At 45.3% G+C, this 20,709-nt stretch overlaps 2 protein-coding genes across 2 annotated transcripts in view; both read left to right on the top strand.

The window, feature by feature from the left end:
- The first annotated feature begins 2,871 nt into the window (after positions 1-2,871).
- On the top strand, positions 2,872-6,415 carry DNAJB1 (DnaJ heat shock protein family (Hsp40) member B1). Its single transcript, XM_056857034.1, has 3 exons — positions 2,872-3,087; positions 5,197-5,762; positions 6,185-6,415. Exons 1-3 carry the CDS (start codon positions 2,877-2,879, stop codon positions 6,413-6,415), a joined length of 1,008 nt encoding a protein of 335 aa, XP_056713012.1. The 5' UTR covers positions 2,872-2,876.
- Positions 6,416-13,399: 6,984 nt separating this feature from the next.
- Positions 13,400-20,709, top strand: part of GIPC1 (GIPC PDZ domain containing family member 1) — a 33,198-nt gene continuing 25,888 nt past the window's right edge. The window contains exons 1-3 of the mRNA XM_056857488.1: positions 13,400-13,489; positions 18,538-18,870; positions 19,155-19,340. Coding sequence (XP_056713466.1) covers positions 18,589-18,870; positions 19,155-19,340 — 468 coding nt within the window. The 5' untranslated portion in view covers positions 13,400-13,489; positions 18,538-18,588. The remainder of the gene's footprint in view (positions 13,490-18,537; positions 18,871-19,154; positions 19,341-20,709) is intronic.

Below are 20,709 nucleotides of genomic sequence, written 5' to 3'. Positions count from 1 at the left end.
CCCCTGCACGATGCAGGAAACTCACAATATAATGTCCTTTCCCCCATTTCTTCATCTGGAGCTATCATTGGATGTTTATTAGCCCCAAAAGCAATAATTTCTTTTTCAAATAAGCTTCAGCTGGCTTTTAAGTGAGTGGTGTGTATTTTTTGTTTGTTCCTTCTTCTGATCGTGTTTACATTTTTTTAGTTGGTTGCTGTTTGTTAATTATTGGTGTTCGAACTGCTGCAGCTTTAATATTTATTGTATACGAGTAACGTGCTGAGATTTAATAGGTCTGGCGGAGCTGCGGTTCTTTTTCATTATAGTTATTGGGAGAGGGCGCGATTGTATTATTGTGAATAGCCTGGAGCGCTGGGGGCTGAGATATGTACCTATTTTATAAAAGTAATAGCGTAGTTAGTTGCTCAAATCCTTTCCTGCGCACTATTAAACATCTACCCTAGACTGTAAACCAGGGGTCCTCAAACTTTTTAAACGGGGCCAGTTCACTGTCCCTCAAACACTGTTGGGGGCCGGACTACAGTTTGAAAAAAATATGAACAAATTCCTATTCACACAGCACATATTTTATTTGTAGCGCACAAAAAATAAGAGAAACAATGCAATATTTAAAATGAAGAACGATTTTAATCAACATAAACTTATAATATTTCAATGGGAAGTATGGGCCTGCTTTTGGCTAATGAGATGGTCAATATCCGGTTCCGTATTTGTCACTGCTAGTCGTAGCAAGTGATGCAAGTCCATTTTAACTAATAGCCATGAATACCCCTCTCCTCCATGAATATGTCCACTCCCCTCTTAAGGCCCTCCAAGCTGGCCGCCATCACCACATCCTGGGGCAGGGAGTTCCACAATTTAACTATGCGTTGTGTGAAAAAATACTTCCTTTTATCTGTTTTGAATCTTTGAATGTGGAATCTTTGAATGTGTTTTGAATCTTTGATGTGGAAGACCTCTGCCCAAGACCCTGGAGAGCCGCCGCCAGCCTGAGTAGGCAGTACTGAGGGGGACCAGGGGCGCCACCCTGAAATCTCGGTAGCCCTACAAAAGAGCAAGAGTCCAGCAGCACCTGAGAGACCAACAGAATTTCTGGCAGGGAATGAGCTTTTGTGAGTCACAGCTCCCTTCTTCAGATACCAATCTCTGAAATCTCCGCAGAGTCTTAGCGGAGGAGTTTCGGCTGGGCGTGCTGAGGGTCCCAGGGCCAACCCCTGGCAGCATCTTTGGCTAAAAGGGCCAGGGAGGAGGTGACGAGAAAGACCTCTGAGGCCTGAGACCCTCCCTGCTGGAGGGGTGCTTTCCCAGCAAGAAGGCAGGGAGTTCCTGAGGACCGATCCATGAGAAGTCAGCTAACAACAAGCTGCTCATGACAGCCCCTTTGCCCTGGCACCGATCCTGGAGAAGGAGGGGGCGAGGTCGCGCTTTCTGGCAGCAGGGGCCTGGGGCAGGACTGGCACAGAAAGGAGTTCCTTCAGATGCCTCTCCCATGGCATGGCACGGGACAAGCAGGAAGGGGCACACAGGCTGCCCTCGGAGGTTCGCATCTGAAGATGGGCGTGAACTCAGACCGAGGGGAGGGGGTGAATTCCCCCTCAGGATCCTGGGCAAGTCGGTCTCCGCCTGCAACTTCAGCTCCCTTTTCAGAAACCATGTAAACGACCCTGCAAGGCAGTTGTGAAGGCACGCCAGGAAGCATCGTCAAAACACCGTCCGCGTGCATGCGCACGAACACAACCCTCCCCTCAAAGATCCGAATGCCCCCCCACCCCCTTGCAAAACCGCCCCCCACGGCACGTTGAGGGCTGGAAACGAGAGTCTGAAAAGTGTTCCCCCCCCCCCCGCACACACGCACAGGCCGAGAGGGGAAACGCTCTGCAGGGCGAGGCCTTTCCTGACCTGAAAAGTGTTTCCCGCCTGGGGGGGGAGGCGCTCGGCGGGCTTCGCGGGGCTCAGCGGGGACGAAGGCCTTGGGCGAGGCGCGCTCCCGCCGCCGGAGCCGGCCAGCAGTCGCCAGAGGCCGCCCTGCCGCTGCGGGCCCGTCGGGCAGAGCAGGTCGCGTTTGCTGGGGAAGGCGGGCAGGCGGCGGCGGCGGCGGCGGCGTCTCCCTCGCTGCGGGTGCGGCCGCGCGCAGGAGCCCCGAGCGCGGCCGCTCCTGGCCCCGCCGCAGGCGGCGCTCTCCTACTCGTTTAAGTAGAAAAGGGCCAGAGTCCAGGAGCACCTTCAAGACGAACAAAAACATTTTCTGGCAGGGTGTGAGCTCCCGAAAGCTCACACCCTGCCAGAAAATGTTTTTGTTCGTCTTGAAGGTGCTCCTGGACTCTGGCCCTTTTCTACTACTGCAGACAGACCAACACGGCGACCCGCTGTGAATTATCTACTCGTGTAAGTTCTTAGCGATTGGTTGGCTTCGCAAATCGGGGGTGTGGCCTACAGGTGGCGTTTCCACGTCCTACATTATTGGGCGTTTCATAGGACGTTCGTCAACCCAGAGTAAACGGCTCCATTTCGTAGAGACTCAACGCGCAGAACCTCCGCTCACCTCCCCCCCCCTCCCCGGCCGTTGGTGGCGCAACGAAAATTTTTTTCACCTTCACAATTAATTAGGAGGCGGGCTCTCGGCGACCGTTGCTTCCCCCGCACCCACACCCCGTGCGTGACGCGAGCCGCATCCTCATTGGCAGAGAGCACAGGGCGTTGCCCGCGATTGGCGCTGGCAGAGCGGGCGGGCGGGGCTTAGGCGGAGACTGTTGTGGTAAACTCTGGAAGATTCCTCCGCCCGCCATTTAAATACGGAGGGAGGAACCGGCGGTGGCGGCGGCTTCATAGCTTGGGAGTCGTAGCGGGCGGGAGGTCGAGGTGGGTGAGCCGCGATGGGGAAGGACTATTACCGCATCCTGGGCCTGGCCCGCGGATCTACCGAGGACGACATCAAGAAGGCGTATCGCAAGCAGGCGCTGCGCTACCATCCCGACAAGAACAAGGACCCTGGCGCCGAGGAGCGCTTCAAGGAGATCGCCGAGGCGTACGACGTGCTCAGCGACCCCAAGAAGCGCGAGATATTTGACAAGTTCGGCGAAGAGGGTGCGTGGTTGAGTCGGGGGGGGGGCTTGGACAGAGCCGGGGGGGGGCTTAATAGCGGGCGGTGTGGGGAGGGATGGCCGAAGGGAAGTTTAGACGCCCAATGCTTATCTCTGTTTTATTGAGAAGCAAGTCCCCTTATATTCAGTAGGCTTTAATCCCAGGCAAGTAGGCATTGGATTGCGGCAGTTGACTTCAGGGTAGTTTACGGATTGATTGATATGGTCTGTTCGACCAGCCGAAGGTTCATACGTACAATTATCTGACTTAATAAAACTGTAAAACTAGTATAAATTACAAAAAATCAGATAAAAGACTAATGATGTTAAAAGGTAGGCTGTTAAAACAAATCACAAGATTTAACATAACTTCATATTTCTAAAAGTATAGCCCGGTTTAGTATTTTTTCCCCCATTCTGTTTTTTGCGAATTTTAACTGCAATGGCACAGAATTGGGGACTTCCGGGGTAGTAGGAAAACTGACTGTAGTAGGAAAACTGACTGGAGACTATATCATCTGTTGGTCTGTATCCACAGGAACTTAGATGAGAAGAAAGCCTAGTTGAAATTCAGAAGGCGGCATTTTTTTTTAAACAAAAATGGCAACTCTTTGAGGTGTCAGAAAAGTAGGGGTTTGTGCCTAACTGAACGGAGCTCCCGCGGGAACAAAAGCTAAAACTGAAACTTCTTGAATGTGTCCAGGCACGAGCGCTCGAATGGGGCCATCAAGAGGTTTCACTGGTGCACAAAATAGCATCTGGGTTGTTTTCATTTTGTTTACTCTGTGTGTGTGTGTGTGTGTGTGTGTGTGTGTGTGTAGCTGTTGTTAAATCTTGGTCAGTCCTTACTCGCTTGCAGTTTTGCCCTTCTTCCGTCTCATCCACCGTCCTTGGAAAGATAACCACCTTGCCAGTTCTGAGATGTCTGCGTCTTTGCTTGATGTTCGACATTTTAGAGCTGTTCAGGAGCATTATTTCCTTTTTGGAGTGGCTTTCAGAACGAGCATTCAGCAGCAGATCTTCCTGGACTGGTTTCCCAAGAAATGTGAAGGGAGGAGAAAAAGGGAGAAGAAAGAACAAGTTATTTTGCTGTGTCGTCTTGGACACTGGCCAGATTAGTTGCCATCTTTGAATAGTTTTTGTTACATTAAGGTCACTCCTTAAAAGTTCACCACTACCCTACAGGTTCTTCCTGTCTGGGAAGCCTACTTTGAAATCATGTTCATACTTCAGGCAGGAAAGGAAATGGAAGAAAAAAAGCCGTAGTGTAGAATTGTTCTGAATTCCTGTTTTCTGTGGCTGTCAGATTTTTAGAGGCGATAAGGATTGCTTCTTGCTCATATTTCTCTCAGTTTACAGCTTGTTGTGTAACTCAGACATTTTCTACCATTGTCTTGGCATATTGGTACCTTTCATTATGCAAATTGTAATTGGTTTGTAGATATTTTCATATTGTACCTCTTGTACTCATAGCTAGTAAATGTTTAATAATTTCTTTTACGTGGGTACTCCTGATAACATCGATTGGCTGTGTTTGGCTGCACGACAGGCTTTCTAAGATAGGTGGAGCCTTTGCTACAGAACTCTTCTAGGTCTTACTAGAAGATTCTAGCTTTGGGAGGAGTGTGTATGCTAACGTCTATGTTACAGTTTGTTTCATTTGGATAAATTTGCTGAGACATCAAGGATATTATGATAGGCTGTGCAAGCTGAAATGAAAAGCATTACTGTTTTGTGTTTGTGGTAATTTTGGATCCTGGATATCGACACTGAATGTGAAAATAGAGCATATGCTCATTGAGTAATTTGGGTTGTAGGCTTATTCTCCTGTACATACTGAACTTAGGACTCCTGTGAGTAAAATGGACCAGGTATTTGAGCAGTATTTTTACTGGGCGTCTTCTTCAGTAAAATAAAACACTCCAAAGACCGCATGTGAGCTAGAGCACATTAAAGGGCTTATGTTTGCCTGGAATGCTAAAAATAGTTGGCACATTTCAGTATTCAAGTAAAAAGATGCTGGGTGGGGGTGGGGGGAGAGGCTTTCAGGATTAGCGCTCCTGATGTAATATGAGAGATTACAGAGGTTGATTGCTGTGTTCCTATATTTCAGGACTAAAGGGAGCCGGTCCCAGCTGCAGTGGAGGTGGTCCCAATGGCACTTCATTTACCTACACCTTTCATGGAGACCCTCATGCCATGTTTGCCGAGTTCTTTGGTGGGCGCAATCCTTTTGACACATTTTTTGTGCAAAGGAATGGAGATGAAGACATGGATGTTGATGATCCTTTTGCAAATTTTCAAAGCTTTGGAAACGTTGGCTTTACTCGCACTCGTGGAGGCCGTGAAAACACACGCAGAAAACAAGACCCTCCTATTACTCATGACTTGAGAGTATCCTTGGAGGAGATTTACACTGGGTGTACCAAGAAAATGAAAATTTCTCATAGGCGTCTCAATTCAGATGGGAAAACCACACGTACTGAAGATAAGATCCTAACCATTGAAGTGAAGCGTGGATGGAAAGAAGGAACAAAGATTACTTTCCCCAAAGAAGGAGACCAAACACCAAACAACATTCCAGCTGATATTGTCTTTGTTTTAAAGGACAAGCCACACAGCATTTTTAAGAGAGATGGATCTGATATTGTATACCCAGCCAAGATCAGCCTCCGTGAGGTCAGTGAGTGTAAGGTTTGTTGGTGATAAATGAGAAAGAAGAGTATGTGCCTAGATCCTAAAAGTGTGAGGGGAAAGTGGCACTACACCCTTTCCTCTTTCTAGAGTTTAAAAATGCATACTACAAATGGACTCACCACATTCTTGACTAGGCATTAGAGTTCCCTCCATCAAAACATTTAAAAATCTTATGCAAGCAAATTGTTCTTGTGATCTGTTTGAATTGAGACACAATGAGAAGTATAGTGGTGGGTTAAAAGTTCAGATTACTTTTGATAATCTTTTCCGATTTTTTATAAATGTGTTTTCATTGTTTATGAGCCCATTAAGGTCTTTAGTAGGCTGAATGGAAATTTAGTTTCTTCTCCGGAAAACTAATCAGCAAAAAACTTATTAATGTCTCGGTTTGTTTTTATATTTAGGCTCTGTGTGGTTGTACCGTGAATACTCCGACGCTCGATGGTAGGACCATACCAATGGTATTCAAGGATATCATTAAACCTGGAATGAAGCGAAGAATTCCTGGAGAAGGGCTTCCATTTCCCAAGAACGTAAACCAGCGAGGGGATCTTATTATTGAGTTTGATGTAAGATTCCCGGACAGAATTCCACAGGCTTCAAAAAGTGTCCTAGAACAGATCTTGCCAATATAACAAACTGTTAGTGAAAACTGGGCTGAAATTCCTCCAAAGCAGAGGATTTTGGACTGTTAACAGGATTTCAGGGTCTCTTTTGGCAGGAGAGTAGGAGTGTAACTTCATGTTGCTAAAAGTTTTCCAGAGAATCCAAATGTTGCAAGTTGCATATGGCACTCATCAATGACCCCCCCAAGTTGTCATTGCTCAAAGCATTTGTACCAGTGAGCAGCTACTGATGGAAGGAAGTTGGCAGAACATCTCATGAGGATGACAACCAATCACAATTTACTGCCTTCATTTGATAGGCTAGCCCTACTTAGGGCATGTCATGTAGAACTTCCACTGGAAAGAATAAGTCTCAAACCTAAAACTGGACTTCATAGTAAACTTCTCCAATCTCTTCCCTCGGCTGTACTGTGTTATCTCTTGTACCATTCTATGCTTAGATCTTTTACAGTGTTATATATTTCTAATTCCTTTAACCTATTTCCTCACTGCTCTGATAGGTGTCCTTAAATAATGCCATGCACTTATTTTCCTAAAATGGAAATAATTTGCCCTTTCAGAAAGGGAAGTGCTGTACACTCTTCTCTGTTAAGCCCACAGCACACTGGCTAATTACAAAAGCATATAAAAGTGTTCAAGGGGTTTTTCATTAAAGCTTTATGACTTGTCCACAGCTCCTGTGGATAGACTTCAGGTCATTTGGCCTACTCCAAAGGGCTGGCAGAATAACTCTGCTATATTTGAAGGCTTAGTTAATAAACATTTCAAAGGGCTTGATTTTTTTCAAAGAAAGCACAGCTCTAGGTTTATTTTTCTAGTAGAAGAACATGCCCTTATGTAAAATTGATGAAAATACTGATAGAGGTACTAATTGACAATAGAAGGTGCTGAACCTAAACGTGAATGGTTGGTGAGTCATAGCAGTGAAACCAAGACACTGGAGTAATGATAATAAACCTTCTGGACAATCTGGTTTGAAAACACTAAGTATCTTGCACAATTAAAGAGGGAATGTATGGGTATGTTCCAGAAATAGAAGGTGGTCTTAAGAACAGAAGACAAAATACTGAGCTCTAACATTCCTTGCTTCTATGCTCTCTACAAGCACTCTACTAAGGTATCAAAGTCTGGAGGAGGATTAGGCTAATATTCGTGAATAGCAGTGAAGAACCTGAGGTTACTGTAGTCCATGCTGGCCAATTTCTTCTGTAAAATGACTTCTGATTCATTCCTCTGTATGATCATTGTGCTAGTCTAATGGACTGTCTTGACAAATAGTCACAATCACTTCACTACAGAATTCTCACAGTTACAGTAAAATACTGCATGATACCTCTTATGAATTTTTGTAAGGACCTTTACAGGATGAATTCTGGAAAGTATACTGTGAGAGTCTAAAAGAATCTCGTCCCTCATGCTTTAAGATTGTAGGTGTTGCTTTGGATCTATAAAAGCCTTTGTGCTTTTTGATATGGAACAGCCATGTGATATAAATTGCTGTAGAAACTATTACTGTATATATAAGTCTGTTCAGACCTAGCCATCCTCTGATATTTTCTCAAGGTCATCTCGAGGAGCAGAAAGTGAGCAAGTTACAAATGTGTGTACATCCACTTGTTGGGACTTCCTTGAGTATCCAAGCTAATCCTTATCACCATTATAATTTTTCTGTTTGTTTCATGTACTTCTCTGAGCCTCTTTCTCCTGTACATTTTTCATGACTTGTGGGTTTGTACATAAAACAGCTGTCCAGCTGACAGCTAGATGGAGCATTGGGAGCTTTTAGTGCCTTTCACAGATAAGTCTTAGTATCTTTTTACAATGGCCGTGTAAGGTAAATGAGGAGTAGTTGCACATTGCAGGCAAGTTCAGTTAAGAGAATACTGGTTTACCTAAAAAAATCCTCTAAGGTGCTCATGGCTGAGGTGAGATTTAAACCAGGAACTCCCTGGCTCATCATCTTAATTGATATGCTCAACCAGCTCTTAATCAGTGGGTTCCTCTCTACCTATCCTCTGGCAATAGCCCATGATGTTGTTAGGCTTGTGGAAGAAAATTGACTCATTAGTCTGGCTGAAGATTCCTTAGCACAATGACAGCCATCCTAATGAAAGTATCAGGTCTATAGCTTCACAGATCAGAGCCAGAGCAATAATAATCTTTCTTGGCTAACTTGGAGCAGTTGCTTCTTTTATAAAATGCAATTACCACAGGCAAACTGGTGTAGGTAATTACCTACTTGCGCTCATAAAACTTCCCAGACTAGGCTAGCCTGATCCTGTATTTGGAGACAGCTAGGGATCCGATGGATAACACACACCTTTCTTAAATGTCATTCCAGCCCACTGCCGTTCATGCACAGAAGAAATAAGTAGTGTAGGGAAGAGGGCAGTAGGATTTGCACAAGAGCATTGGACATGTGGGGGAAACTGACATGAACAACTATTTTGGCCATATGAAAAATATAAAATTGTACTCTAATGGGCACTGTGATGCTCATTCTTTGTAAAAAAAATTGTGCCAACTATATGTTGCTCATCCTGTGTAACAAATGTACCTATGTATTTTGCTGCATGGATGTATGTACCTGGAATCTGGGGCCAGTTGTGGCTTACTATTGCATGTGCATACAGTGAAATAGATGTATGTGCTTTTCATATGTGTCTTGTGTGCATAGAATTTCCTGCCTGTGTGGGTGCTATTGTAGGAAGCTGTACTGCAAGCAGCCCTATGATGCGGTTAGTAAACTGGAATTCACACACCAATTAGAACATTTTAGCAAAAGCTGTTCTTCTCCAGCTTGGCATAAATTATCACTACCAGGGCTTATTCTCTCTCATGGTCTGTGACCCACTTGAAGCAGCCTCAGCTCTTAAAGTGATGGGCTGCCATTTCTATATCCAAAGAGCCCCTCCCTATAGCAGCCTGTTTGAAATTCACCTCACTAGGAAGCTGCAATTGGTTGTCAGTTTCTGTACCTGTACACAATTATGTGTAAGTGCAGGCATGCGCAATATGGGGGTTAGGTGTTATATCCTCTTGCTGAAGTATCTTGTAGAACTTTTGCCATGTTTTAAAGGGTACTGGTACATGGTCCTTTAAAGATGGAACGAGGGCACATATTCAATTGTGGTGTTACTGGCTGTAGGTACGCTTTTATTATCTATTTCCTATGATAGGGCTTCTGCTAATTCCTGCTTCAAAAGTAGACCCCCACTTTCCTTCCTATGCTGTTCATGAGCATCCTGTATCCTTTATGGGAAGACAGGATATCCCACTCCATTCACAAATGTGGGATACGTGAGGTACAGTATGCTTGGGGGGAAATGCAGATACACAGAATGCTAAAGAAATAACTTGCCACAATTAGTGATTCAATGAGGCTGTTGTAAGATATATCTCAGCAGGGAGTATTATACATATTTGAAATCAGCAAGAAAAATGGTTGGTGTAGGCCTAATCCCTTTATGAATCACCACCAATGTTTAATGTACAGTTTGTGTACATTCAGCTATATGTAACCAGAATACTTAGAATGGTGACTCTGTGCCACCTTCCTATAACTTATAGAGATTTTATGCTAAATTTAGATGGTTTCAGTTTCAGGCCTTTGGAAAAAGATTTTCAGCACCTGCTGCAGGAGAGATTAAAGTGTCCAAAACTCTGGAGTAATTGGGTTCCAAAATAAATATTAGTTTCTAGTATAGACAAATGTGAGTGAGGTGGAACGCTGCAACATAAGTTCTTATTCATAGTGATAGAAGAGCCCTGTAGTCCAGCTTATATCTTCTGTACTGCTACAAGGGAAAAACTGCAGCTGTAGAAATCGCCTAATAATACCTACTTAGCCTAAATATCTGTGTTTTAACTAAGATGAATGAAAATACTGTACTTACTTGAATGGATAAGTAGGCCAAAAGCCACTTTTCACCATCTGTTTCTGCTATGATTCTTTATTTTCATCTCTCCAATTCCCTTGAAGCAGTAGGAATGTGGGTAATAACTTCACACAGCAGTTATGTCTCCCTACCTATTACAGAGTGAGGCTTCCATGTTTTCAGTCAACCTACCTGTGTTCCTGTGAAGACGCTGTAGTATGAAAAGCTCATACAGCTAAACAGAATATATTATTAGATTATTCCCTGTTGAGTCAACTTTACCTAACTCACTTAAACCCACTCTTAACAGAATATACCTGAGTGTTATTTTTATTCTGTATTCCAAGGAAGCTCTTGAGTTGCTGTAGCTATGCCTGTGCACAGACAAGCCGTCCCCTTTTTAGCTTTTTTTTCCCTCAGTGTTCTCACTTTTCCAATGAAAAAAGTTGTATAATTTTTAAAACTCATGATTCAGAAAAAGCAAGTGTTACTTGCGTGGTACAAAATAAGCCCAAAGGGAAGCTACTAAAATTTAAAAAGATGGCCTTGTCTTCAGTCTTCATCCCAGGTGAGTAAGATGGAGTAACAGAGGAAAAGAGGTGGGGCAGTTGTGTGAGTTCTGTGTCAAATAGGAAGCAGCAAGTTGTGATGAGGTCACAATGCTTGTTAGGCAATAAAGTTTTAATTAAAGCACTTCCAAAAGATGTCCTATATGCCATTAACATTTATATAAAATATATAACATAAAAATTATATGAAATATTCCTTTGTATTAATGTTAAATGCCCCCGGGATGCCCATTTAAGTGGAAAGTCCCATAAAACTAGTATTAGCAACCATTCCGCCTGTCAATTCAGAGTTATGTACACCTTATAAGTCTAGGTTGTAGTCAAGTACCAAATGAGTAAAGGAACTCATTGCTTTTCATAAATCATTCTACAGCTCCAGTAGCTTTGTTAGATTGGCTTCTGACTCCCCACCTTTTCAGCACAGATTCGTCTGCTAAACGGGAAAGGGGACCAATGAACACCTTTTGTTCTACTAGCCTGAAATCGGTTTCAGAGGCCGAATTCAGTTTACTTTATGCCCCAGTTCTATGTTCCATGGTGGGCATATGTATCAGATCCATTAAAACTGTGATAGTGGGATTGTTGCTCTCTCTGGCTGAAGTACTTTCCAAGAAATTAACCAAATTAAGCATTTCGGAAATGGTTTCAGCTTCATAACCAAGCAGAGAAATTAATGAAATCCAAGGCAGGATTTCTTAGGAGTGAGACTGTTCAGCAGGACACCCCACCACCACCACCACCAAATCACAGCTAACTTATTGTGACCCTGTAGGGTTTTCAAGGCAAGAGCCTTTCAGAGGTGGCTTCCAATTGCTTGCCTCTGCATAGCAACCATAGCCTTCCTTGGTGGTCTTCCATCCAAGTACTAAACAAGGCTGACCATGTTTAGCTTATGAGATCAGGTTAGCCTGGAGTAAGGAGTAGAACTAAGTAAATGGGCTTTGTATTAAATATGTTGTAGCCAAGGAATTTTTATGTATGCGTGGGTGATACACGAGGCTGGACTGGAGACAGAGTTCCAACAACCACCGCTTTATTCACGAACTGAACTGGCACGCAACCTGAACAGCGCAACACCCCGACTTATATGCCAATCCCTACCACCCAGAGCCATGCCCCCCAAGTCTGTGATTGGGCAACTATAGTCCATAGTCCAATGAGAAACACAGGCAAACGAGCCTGGGGAAAACTTCAAGCTCAGCGTGAGCCTTGCTTCCAACCTCATAAGTTACAGGTGTAATGCCCAGATAACCCCTGCAACAGAATATAGTCCCCTGGGAACTATATTATATATTTTAGGTGGATGTATTGGAAAGCCCCTTGAAATGGCAGCTGGCTCAGGGGATGTACTAAAACCAGTGACAGGAATGTCCATTGGAAACAATGGGAGAGTCCTGAAAGCCCATTGGATATAATGGGAGCCAGGAATGCCAATTGACTTACATAGACTCCTTTGAAATACTTTACAGCAATCAAAAGTTAAAATGAAAATGTGGAATGCATTTTGAGAAACCTGCCCTGGGTCTGGAATGACAGCCAACGAAGGTCCCTGGGACTGCAATGACAGGTCCCAGAGTAGAATGAGGGTCCCTAGGCCCAGATAAACAGCTCTGGGACTGGATTGACAGCCCCAGAGTGGAATGATGGTCCCTGGGACTGGATTCAGCGCTCTAGAACTGGACTGGCAGCCCTCAGCATCGAATGACGACCCCTGGGGCTGGAATCAGGAGTCTTCATTGCAACCTTTGTGTGCTGTAATGTATTTCAATGGAGCCCATGCAAGTCAGTTGGCATTCCTGGCTCCCATGATATCTGATGGGGAAATGGCCTTTCAGGCCTCTCCTATTGTTTCCAATGGGCAGTCCCCTAGGGTTTTCAACCACCAGCAACTGCGTGACCCGTGAGGGACTGAAAGCTGGGCGAAGCTACACATTCGGACGTAAAAGTGCTTATTCTGCAAGCGGACACGAAGGCTGGTGATAGAAAAGCACAAGCCTGCCCAATCAAAACTGAGACGAACCACGCCTTTCTGGTGGGCCTGTAAGGTTGAAGAAAAAATGTATACAAATTCTCCCTTTCCGTCGTATTCTGCTGTTGCAGACAAGCGCCAGGCACCGAAAAACCCTCCCCTCCCACCAGCCAGTTTTCTGCCTCCAGCTAAGACCACGCCTGGCTCGTGGCCCTACGATTGGCTCCAGGAACATGTAATGACACCACCCGGCCACTGGAAGGCTGTGAGGCGACAGACACGCGCACAACAACGCCGATTGGAGGGCGAGTTCACTGCACGGGGTTCGCCGTACGTACGAAGCGTGGTCCCCACAGCGATTCCCAGGTGGCACTTTCCAACCCCCCTCCTCCTCCAAGAAAATGGTCCACTCCGTCTCCCGTGATTTCTGCGCCGCGTCCCGCGCCGCCGCTGCCCCTTAGATAGAGTCGGCGAGCTTGATAGGAAAGGCCCGGAGTGTCCCGCCTTCGCAGAAACAGGCTGCGATTGGTCAGGGGGCTACGCGAAGCGTACTCTGATTGGTTAGTAGGCGCGGCTGGGTGCCCCCGCCTGCGTCTGAGGGACGGGCCTGGCTGCGCTCGGCTTGTAGTTTGGCTGAGGGACGGGCCCGGCGAGGAAACGAACGAGGGTAAGACGAGGGGGGGGGGGATATGTGTTGTTAATTGGGGGGGGGGAGTGTCGGAGGGTCTCTTCCTGGTGGGGGGGGATACTGAATATAGAAGGGAGATTAAAGAAGTTTTGAGTGAGGCTGAGCCAGGAGGGGAAGAAGAACCGGGGAGTCCTGTCCTCCAGCGCTCCCTCCCCACCCCCACCCCTGCAGAAGCAGGCTTCCTGCCTGTTTGCACATGTAGAGAGCCCAGCCGGGGTTGCCAGGAGACAAAATACGTGTGAAGGCGCCTTATCCCCGAGATAATAATTTGGAAGGGGGGGGTCGAAATTCAAGCGGGGAGGCCGGATCCCTGGGTTCTTTGATGGTGTACTGAACTGTAACTAAGTGGCAGTTTTGCTTGAACGTACTTCGAGTTTCTACCTGGCCCTCCCCCTAGGAAAGGAGTGTTCAGTTCCTCTGATCCCAGATGTCAAAGATGGGTGAAATGTGAGTTGAATTCTCCCTCTATAGGCTTGGAGAGTGAGGGGGTCAAACTCCTCACAGGAGCTTTCTATAAGCCGGCGGATGTCACTTTGACGACTCCCTTGTTCAGAGTGTACTGAGACTGTGGGCGAAAACGCACGGGAGGTTTTGCCTTGGACTTGCAGCTCTCTAGGTGCACATTTTCCCCGTCTGAATTCTCAAAACTCTGCATGGGGGCTTATTTTTGTGTTTTGAGACTTTGGCTGGGGAAAAATGTGCATCTAAAGAGTGGCAAATCCAAGGCAAAACCTCCCATGCGTTTTTGCCCTGTGTCTCTTCTATCTCTCCTTGTTTCCAGTGCCAGCAGGCTAGAGATACTGCTGGTAGGTAACCTTTGCATTCTCATTATAAATGGGAGGGTCAGTTTCACTACTGATGACGTTGACCTTATTTCCTTTGATTGTAACGCACAAATAGAGGCACGAAGAGAGGATAACCTGATAGTAAAACCCAAATGTCCATTAACTGAGAGAACTCATTTTCCTGTCCTTATGAGTTGCTTTTAATGTCTCTCTGGCCCGCTCTGAAGTGACTGGGAAACACAGCATACACACGGTGTGTGTTAATGCTTCAGTCTATCTCTTACATCGTGTGACTGTTCTGATAGCTGTAGAACTCCCAGTTCTCCTCTCCACCCGTACGTCCGCTGAAATTAAAAGTTGTACCTTTCTCTGTTGTTTTGTGGGATCATGTTTAGCTGTGTGGAAGCAGCGGCTGGGCTTATAAGAGGATTTTTTTTTGTTTTGCTGTAATTGATGGACTTGGGCTCCATGTTTGTAAAAAGCTAGAGAAAAAGATCCAGGTATCATGGATATTGAAACAACAGGATTGCTTCATTTCGGCCTTTACATCAAAGGTACTGTAAGGTTTCCTACATTAAAGCACAAGGAACACACACGTAAGCGACTTCCCACTCCTAACGACAAGCTGTTTTGGCAGAAGAATGGGGTGGGACATATACTTAGTATACACCTAGGTGATGGCAGGCAGGCCTAACCTATAGTCATAACCATGTTAAATCTGACAGTTCAGTTCGGTGCACGGGTATGGAATATAATGCTTTACCAGTCTGTGTGTTCAACCCCCAAAGGTGAGATTTCTCAGTTCCTAGTCCTGGTAGTTAACTGAGATAACTTTGCAAATGCATGAAGGTGTTTCCAGGAAGGTTCAGCTCAAAAAGAGGCTTCACACAGTCGGGAGGACGAGCATTAAAGCCGTTGCACGGTTGTTCCTAACCCTGTGCATACGCTGATTCTTCCTGCCGGTTGTTTAAACCCAGTGTTCACTATTCTCTTTCCATTCCTCGCAAACATTCCAAAGTATTTGAAACTTTGAAAATCTTGGAGGCAGTGTACTTCTGTAAAACAAGCCAGCATTGGGAAATTCAGCTTTGTCCTGGTAACAGTGTATGGCTACCGTTACAGACTATACTGAGCTCTTGGTATAATTACTGATGAAATTCAGGCTGCCCAGTCTGTTCAAACATGTACAAAATAACTCACCTTATCTGTTAGCTCTGCTTGTTTTGTTCCCACATTGTTCCCATCTGATGTCTAGAGACACCCCCCCCCCCATTAACTTATCAATTTGAGGTCGCTGGTCATAAGTTCCTGAGGCAGGAAACTGCTCTCACTGTAGTGTGTGGTGTCATTTGTTATTTTCTCTCACAGAATTTAGGGACCAGAGGCTGCAAACAGCCCTGATGACGTTCCTACCCATTTTCACTTTTTAAATGTTCATTCATCAAAGTAAATAGTTTAATTGGTGTCCTAAAATGTTTCTCACATATCCCCTCCATTATAATGATAATGTTGGTGAAGTCAATATGCAAGCTCACATGTTTTACTAGTCTGGGAAATAGCCACTGTTTGTTATAATGTACTTAAGGCATTAGAAGGAATAACTAGGCTATCCAGGCTGTAGCTCTGCTGATCAGGATTTGTGGGTAATTATGGATCACAATTAAACGTGTTTGGTTGCAAAAATAGAAAATGGCATTTTGAAAAATGCCTGGAAATGTTCTTTACAAGACATTTTAAAACAATACTGTCTCCCCATTTTGTCCTTGTTAATAAAACAGATGGGAAGGCAGCATGGTACAGCCCGATCTCGTCAGATATCAGAAGCTAAGCAGGGTCAGCCCTGGTTAGTATTTGGATGGGAGACCACCAAGGAATACCGGGGTCGCTATGCAGAGGAAGGCACTGGCAAACCACCTCTGTTCGTCTCTTGCCTTGAAAACCCCATAAGAGGTTGCCATATGTCGGCTGCGACTTGACAGCACTTTACACACACACAATACAACAGATAAAAGGGAGGAGGGGACAGAGACATACGTTCCTTGCCCCAATAGGTGAGAAAAGCAGAGTATAAATATTTAAATAAATAAACATGCTGAAGTAATACATGAGTTACCCCATATCTTGTTGCCATTTTAGCAAACCCGACTATATTTCTTCACTTTTCCCTTTTAATTTTACTTACATTATAAATATCTGTGGAGGAAGTGCTTCCTATAGCAGAACTATTTAGTGTCTAGCATAGACTGACTAAATGTTAAATAGTACCAACAGCCAGTGGGGCTGCTCCAAATTTTAAGAGAACTGCTGGCGGTGGGGTACACATGAAAGGAAAAACAGGATTAAAAATTTAGGCTGCAGTCATAATACACTTAATTTGGGAGTAAATTGTCTTGAAATCAGTGGGACTTCTTTGTAAACATGCATAGAGGATTCAAATGTGACAGGCGGAGGTGTTTATCACCAGATGGTGGGGTATGCAAGCATAGCTTGTGAATTCACAGTTATCTTCATTGAAGGGCTTACAAAGAGGCTTGGCAAACATCCTTCCAATTGTTTAGAAATAAAGTAATTGCTGTCTTAATACAAAGAATTCAAGAGGGAAGTCCATTCAAGAACTGCAGTTATCTGGATCTTAGCATTTGATGCCTACCTAACAATGGCATCCTAAGTAGAATTACGTCCTTCTAACTCCACTGACTTCAGTTGACTTGGAAGGGTGTAGCTCTACTTGGAATGGCACTTTCAAGCAACTGGCTGAGAAATCCTTAAATCACAATGAAACGTCAACAACAGTAAGTGGATGGCTACACAAAGAAGTTGTAGAGCATATGGTTAAAATATCTGGTCCTTCCCAAAACCAGACTTTGAAATATTAAGTGATTTACCGGATTGTTGTATTGGTCCCTCAATGTGAATCATTACACAAGTAAAGGTTATAGCTTTAAATACACTGCTTTTAGTTAAAATATTCTGGTCCTATAAAATGATAACATCTTCAACTCCTGAGTTTCTTTTTCGGCGGCACCTGTCAGCATTTTCCCCTGTATGTCTGCTGTCTAGACAGATTTAAATCCAGTGAAGCGAATACCAAGGCTTTTAAATGTTTCAGTCTTGATGGACTGAGATTTCTGAAGGAGTGATAGTGTCATTCTGAACAGGTGTTTGAGACAGGAACCAAGATCAGAATAGCATTAAATCAGGGTTTCGGTTGGCTAAAGTGAGTTGGGGGTGTGATCTTGGTCTCTGTGTCTGGGAGCAAGTAGTGCAAGGCTGTTTGGTAATCAGAGATGACAGGGCAGGATGAGTGCAAACGCAGCACGAAACAAGACCAAATCTGAGTTTGAAAAACATGATTGGACAGGGGGCATTTTCCTGGATAAGGAACATTTTGCACCGTGGAGTGCATTTCCCTATTGTTTGGCTTAGACTATGTATGCTGCATTATAGAGCAGTCACAAGGCTTGGCTGAGTTCCCTGGCTGTCCCACCCTGTAGGGAACACCCTGTAGCCAGTTTCTCTGCTCTGAACTGGCTTGCAAGGGCATGTTCCACCCTGATTCCTGAATGGAGGCATCGGAGGCTCCCTAGCTGGAAAGGTGCCTGCCGTGCCTGTACTTTCTCACTTGTGTGTTCTCACAGGCTGGTGGAGGAATACGTTTAATCAGCAGAAATGTTAGAGTTTTGTGATAAATGCTCAGGGATCCTCCTTTCTAGGGTCAGTAGGTAAAGGGCCATTATTGTGGGGTTTTGCCTGCAATACGTTGAAATGCAGGTGGCTGTGATCCCTAAGTATATAGTTTGTACTATTTGCACACATGTGCTTCCTGGTCAAGGCCGTGGTGGCTTGACTTTTGCTTTCCTAGGTATGCTGTCTTCCCCTTCCCCCTGTTACCCTTTCAGACTATTGATATATCTCAAAGGGCTGCAGTAGATATTTGTGAGCAAACTGGCTGGTCTATAAAAAAATGGTTGGCTTATTTGCACTGCTGTACATGTCTGCTCATGTCATTCTGACCTGTTGCTCTGGACACAGAACTGGTGTTTTCTCCTGATAAGAAATTCTATAGCCCTTTCTATCTCATGTTCCTCTCTTCCTTTACCTAGGCATCATATTCAAAAGACCTTCCTAGAAGTGAAATAAATGTCCCTTCCAAAGCCTGCCTATCCTTTTCATTTATCTTGTAGCTTGTTTTTCATCTTGAATGTCCTACTAAATTTCCACCTGTGACCCTTCTGCCTCCAGGTCCCTATCTCAGCTGACTGACCTTCCCAGCTACCTGGCTGCATCTCCCTCATGCCGCTTGGACTAGGCCGTCGAAAGAAGGCCCCACCACTGGTGGAGAATGAGGAGGCCGAGCCCATTCGGAGCGGCCTGGGTGTGGTGGGGGTTGGCGGTGTCAGCGGTGTGGCCACTCTTCAGCCTGGCCTTCCCCCACCACCGGCCAACCTCCGCCCCCGCCTTGTTTTTCATACTCAGCTGGCCCATGGCAGTCCCACTGGCCGGATCGAAGGCTTTACCAATGTTAAGGAATTGTATAGCAAAATTGCTGAAGCCTTCAAAATCTCACCACTCGAGGTAAGCGCAGAACTTGCTTTTTCCAGATGGCGTGCACTCAGTTCCAAGGAAGGTGTGTGTAATTACAGGCTCCATGGAGGGGGTACCACACTGTGGATGGGTTTGTGGTGATGAACTTCTTATGTTTTGGGAAATACTTGAGGATTTAAACTTGAGGCTGGTTGCCAAAAGCAGTCAGGTACTGAGGGGCAACCGGCTATGCGCTCCAGGTAGGTATTATCTGGGAGAGCAGTTAGGAAATGCCTAACGTCAGGTTCTCACACTTCTTTCTTGCTACTTCCTAGGTGATGTTTTGCACATTAAATACCCATAAAGTGGACATGGACAAGCTTTTGGGTGGCCAAATTGGCCTGGAAGATTTCATCTTTGCTCACATAAAGGGCCAGAGGAAAGAGGTTGAGGTGTTCAAGTCTGAGGAGGCGCTGGGCTTGACTATCACAGACAATGGTGCCGGCTATGCTTTTATCAAGGTATTTTGGGGCCCTCTCCTATGGAATTCTCATCTTCTGGTGCAACCCCCCCCCATGTGTGCCATTTGCTGCTGCGGAGTCACCCTCTACTGCTTGCATATTCTGTTATTTCACACACATAGACTCCCCACCCCCGATCTGTAGAGTGATTGTCTCCAACCCTCCTGGCCACGTTTCCCTCTTTGGCATCCTTCCTGTAAACTACCTGGAGTAAGCAAAGGGGACATCAGCACTGTCAGCTGCTGCTTCCTGTTACCAATAGCCAACTTCCCTTCCACTTCCAAAATGGGGGGGGGGCAGCAATGGCAGGGGGCTGCTGCTCAAGAGGAGAACAGAGAAACAGGGGCTGCTCATGGTGGAGAGCAATGTGGCTGGCAGAATCCAGTGGCAGGTGCTCATTCAGCCCATGTGCAGGAGGAGAAACTGCAAGTTCATATTGCTTTCCTAGAATAGCTGATGGGGAGGGAGAAAAAAGGGTTGATGAGGCTGGGTGGCTCAGTCTTTTGAGGAGGTCCTGGTTCTGAATGGGGAAAGGGTGCAGCTGCTACCCAGAGCTGGTTCACAGTAGAGGTGGCTTATTGATAGTAGTGGGCCTATGGAAGATGTCGTAGGCTACCAGACCCTGACACTGGTGTTGCTAATGAGAGCCAGCGTGGTGTAGTGGTTAAGAGTGGTGATTTGGAGCAGTGGACTCTAATCTGGAGAACCGGGTTTGATTCCCCACTCCTCCACATGAGCAGCAGACGCTCATCTGGTGAACCGGGTTTGTTTCCCCACTCTTCCGCATGAAGCCAGCTGGGTGACTTTGGGCTAGTCATGGCTGTCTCAGAACTCAACCCCACCTACCTCACAAGGTGTCTGTTGTGGGGAGAGGAAGGGAAGGTGATTGTAAGATGGTTTGATTCTCCCTTAAGTGGTAGAGAAAGTAGGTATATAAAAACCAACTCTTCTTCCTCATTCCCTGTAGGACTTCTTGACCGTCCTGAACGTTTTGGGGGGAGAGAGCGATCTTTAGAAGAAGTGGGTAGCTTGGGCCCACGTATGGTATATTCTTTGCTTTGTCCTGCCTACTGTCTGATGAGATGGTGTTCCTGTACTGAATGATTGCATGGCATTATTCTGTATTTCCTATATACAAAGTAGTATGACCAGGTCAAACCTTCTCTTGCAGTGCAGTCCTGAACTGAGTTGTACCCTTCTAAATACATTGAAGGCAGTGGCTTAGAAGGGTGTGATTCGGCTTAGGATGGCACTGTGGGTGGTCGAAAGAGGAAAGCCCTAGCAAATCTACTGATCTCAAAAGTGTTTGGGGTTTTTAAAATCAAAATATACTAAAGGTTAGTAGAGTTATGAATACTGTGGAGGAAGT

This window comes from Euleptes europaea, chromosome 1 (genome assembly GCF_029931775.1).
Source record: "Euleptes europaea isolate rEulEur1 chromosome 1, rEulEur1.hap1, whole genome shotgun sequence".
In the NCBI taxonomy this organism is placed as follows: Eukaryota; Metazoa; Chordata; class Lepidosauria; order Squamata; family Sphaerodactylidae; genus Euleptes; species Euleptes europaea.
Note: the sequence above shows the minus strand (reverse complement) of the source record. Positions and strands in the feature narration are given on the sequence as shown.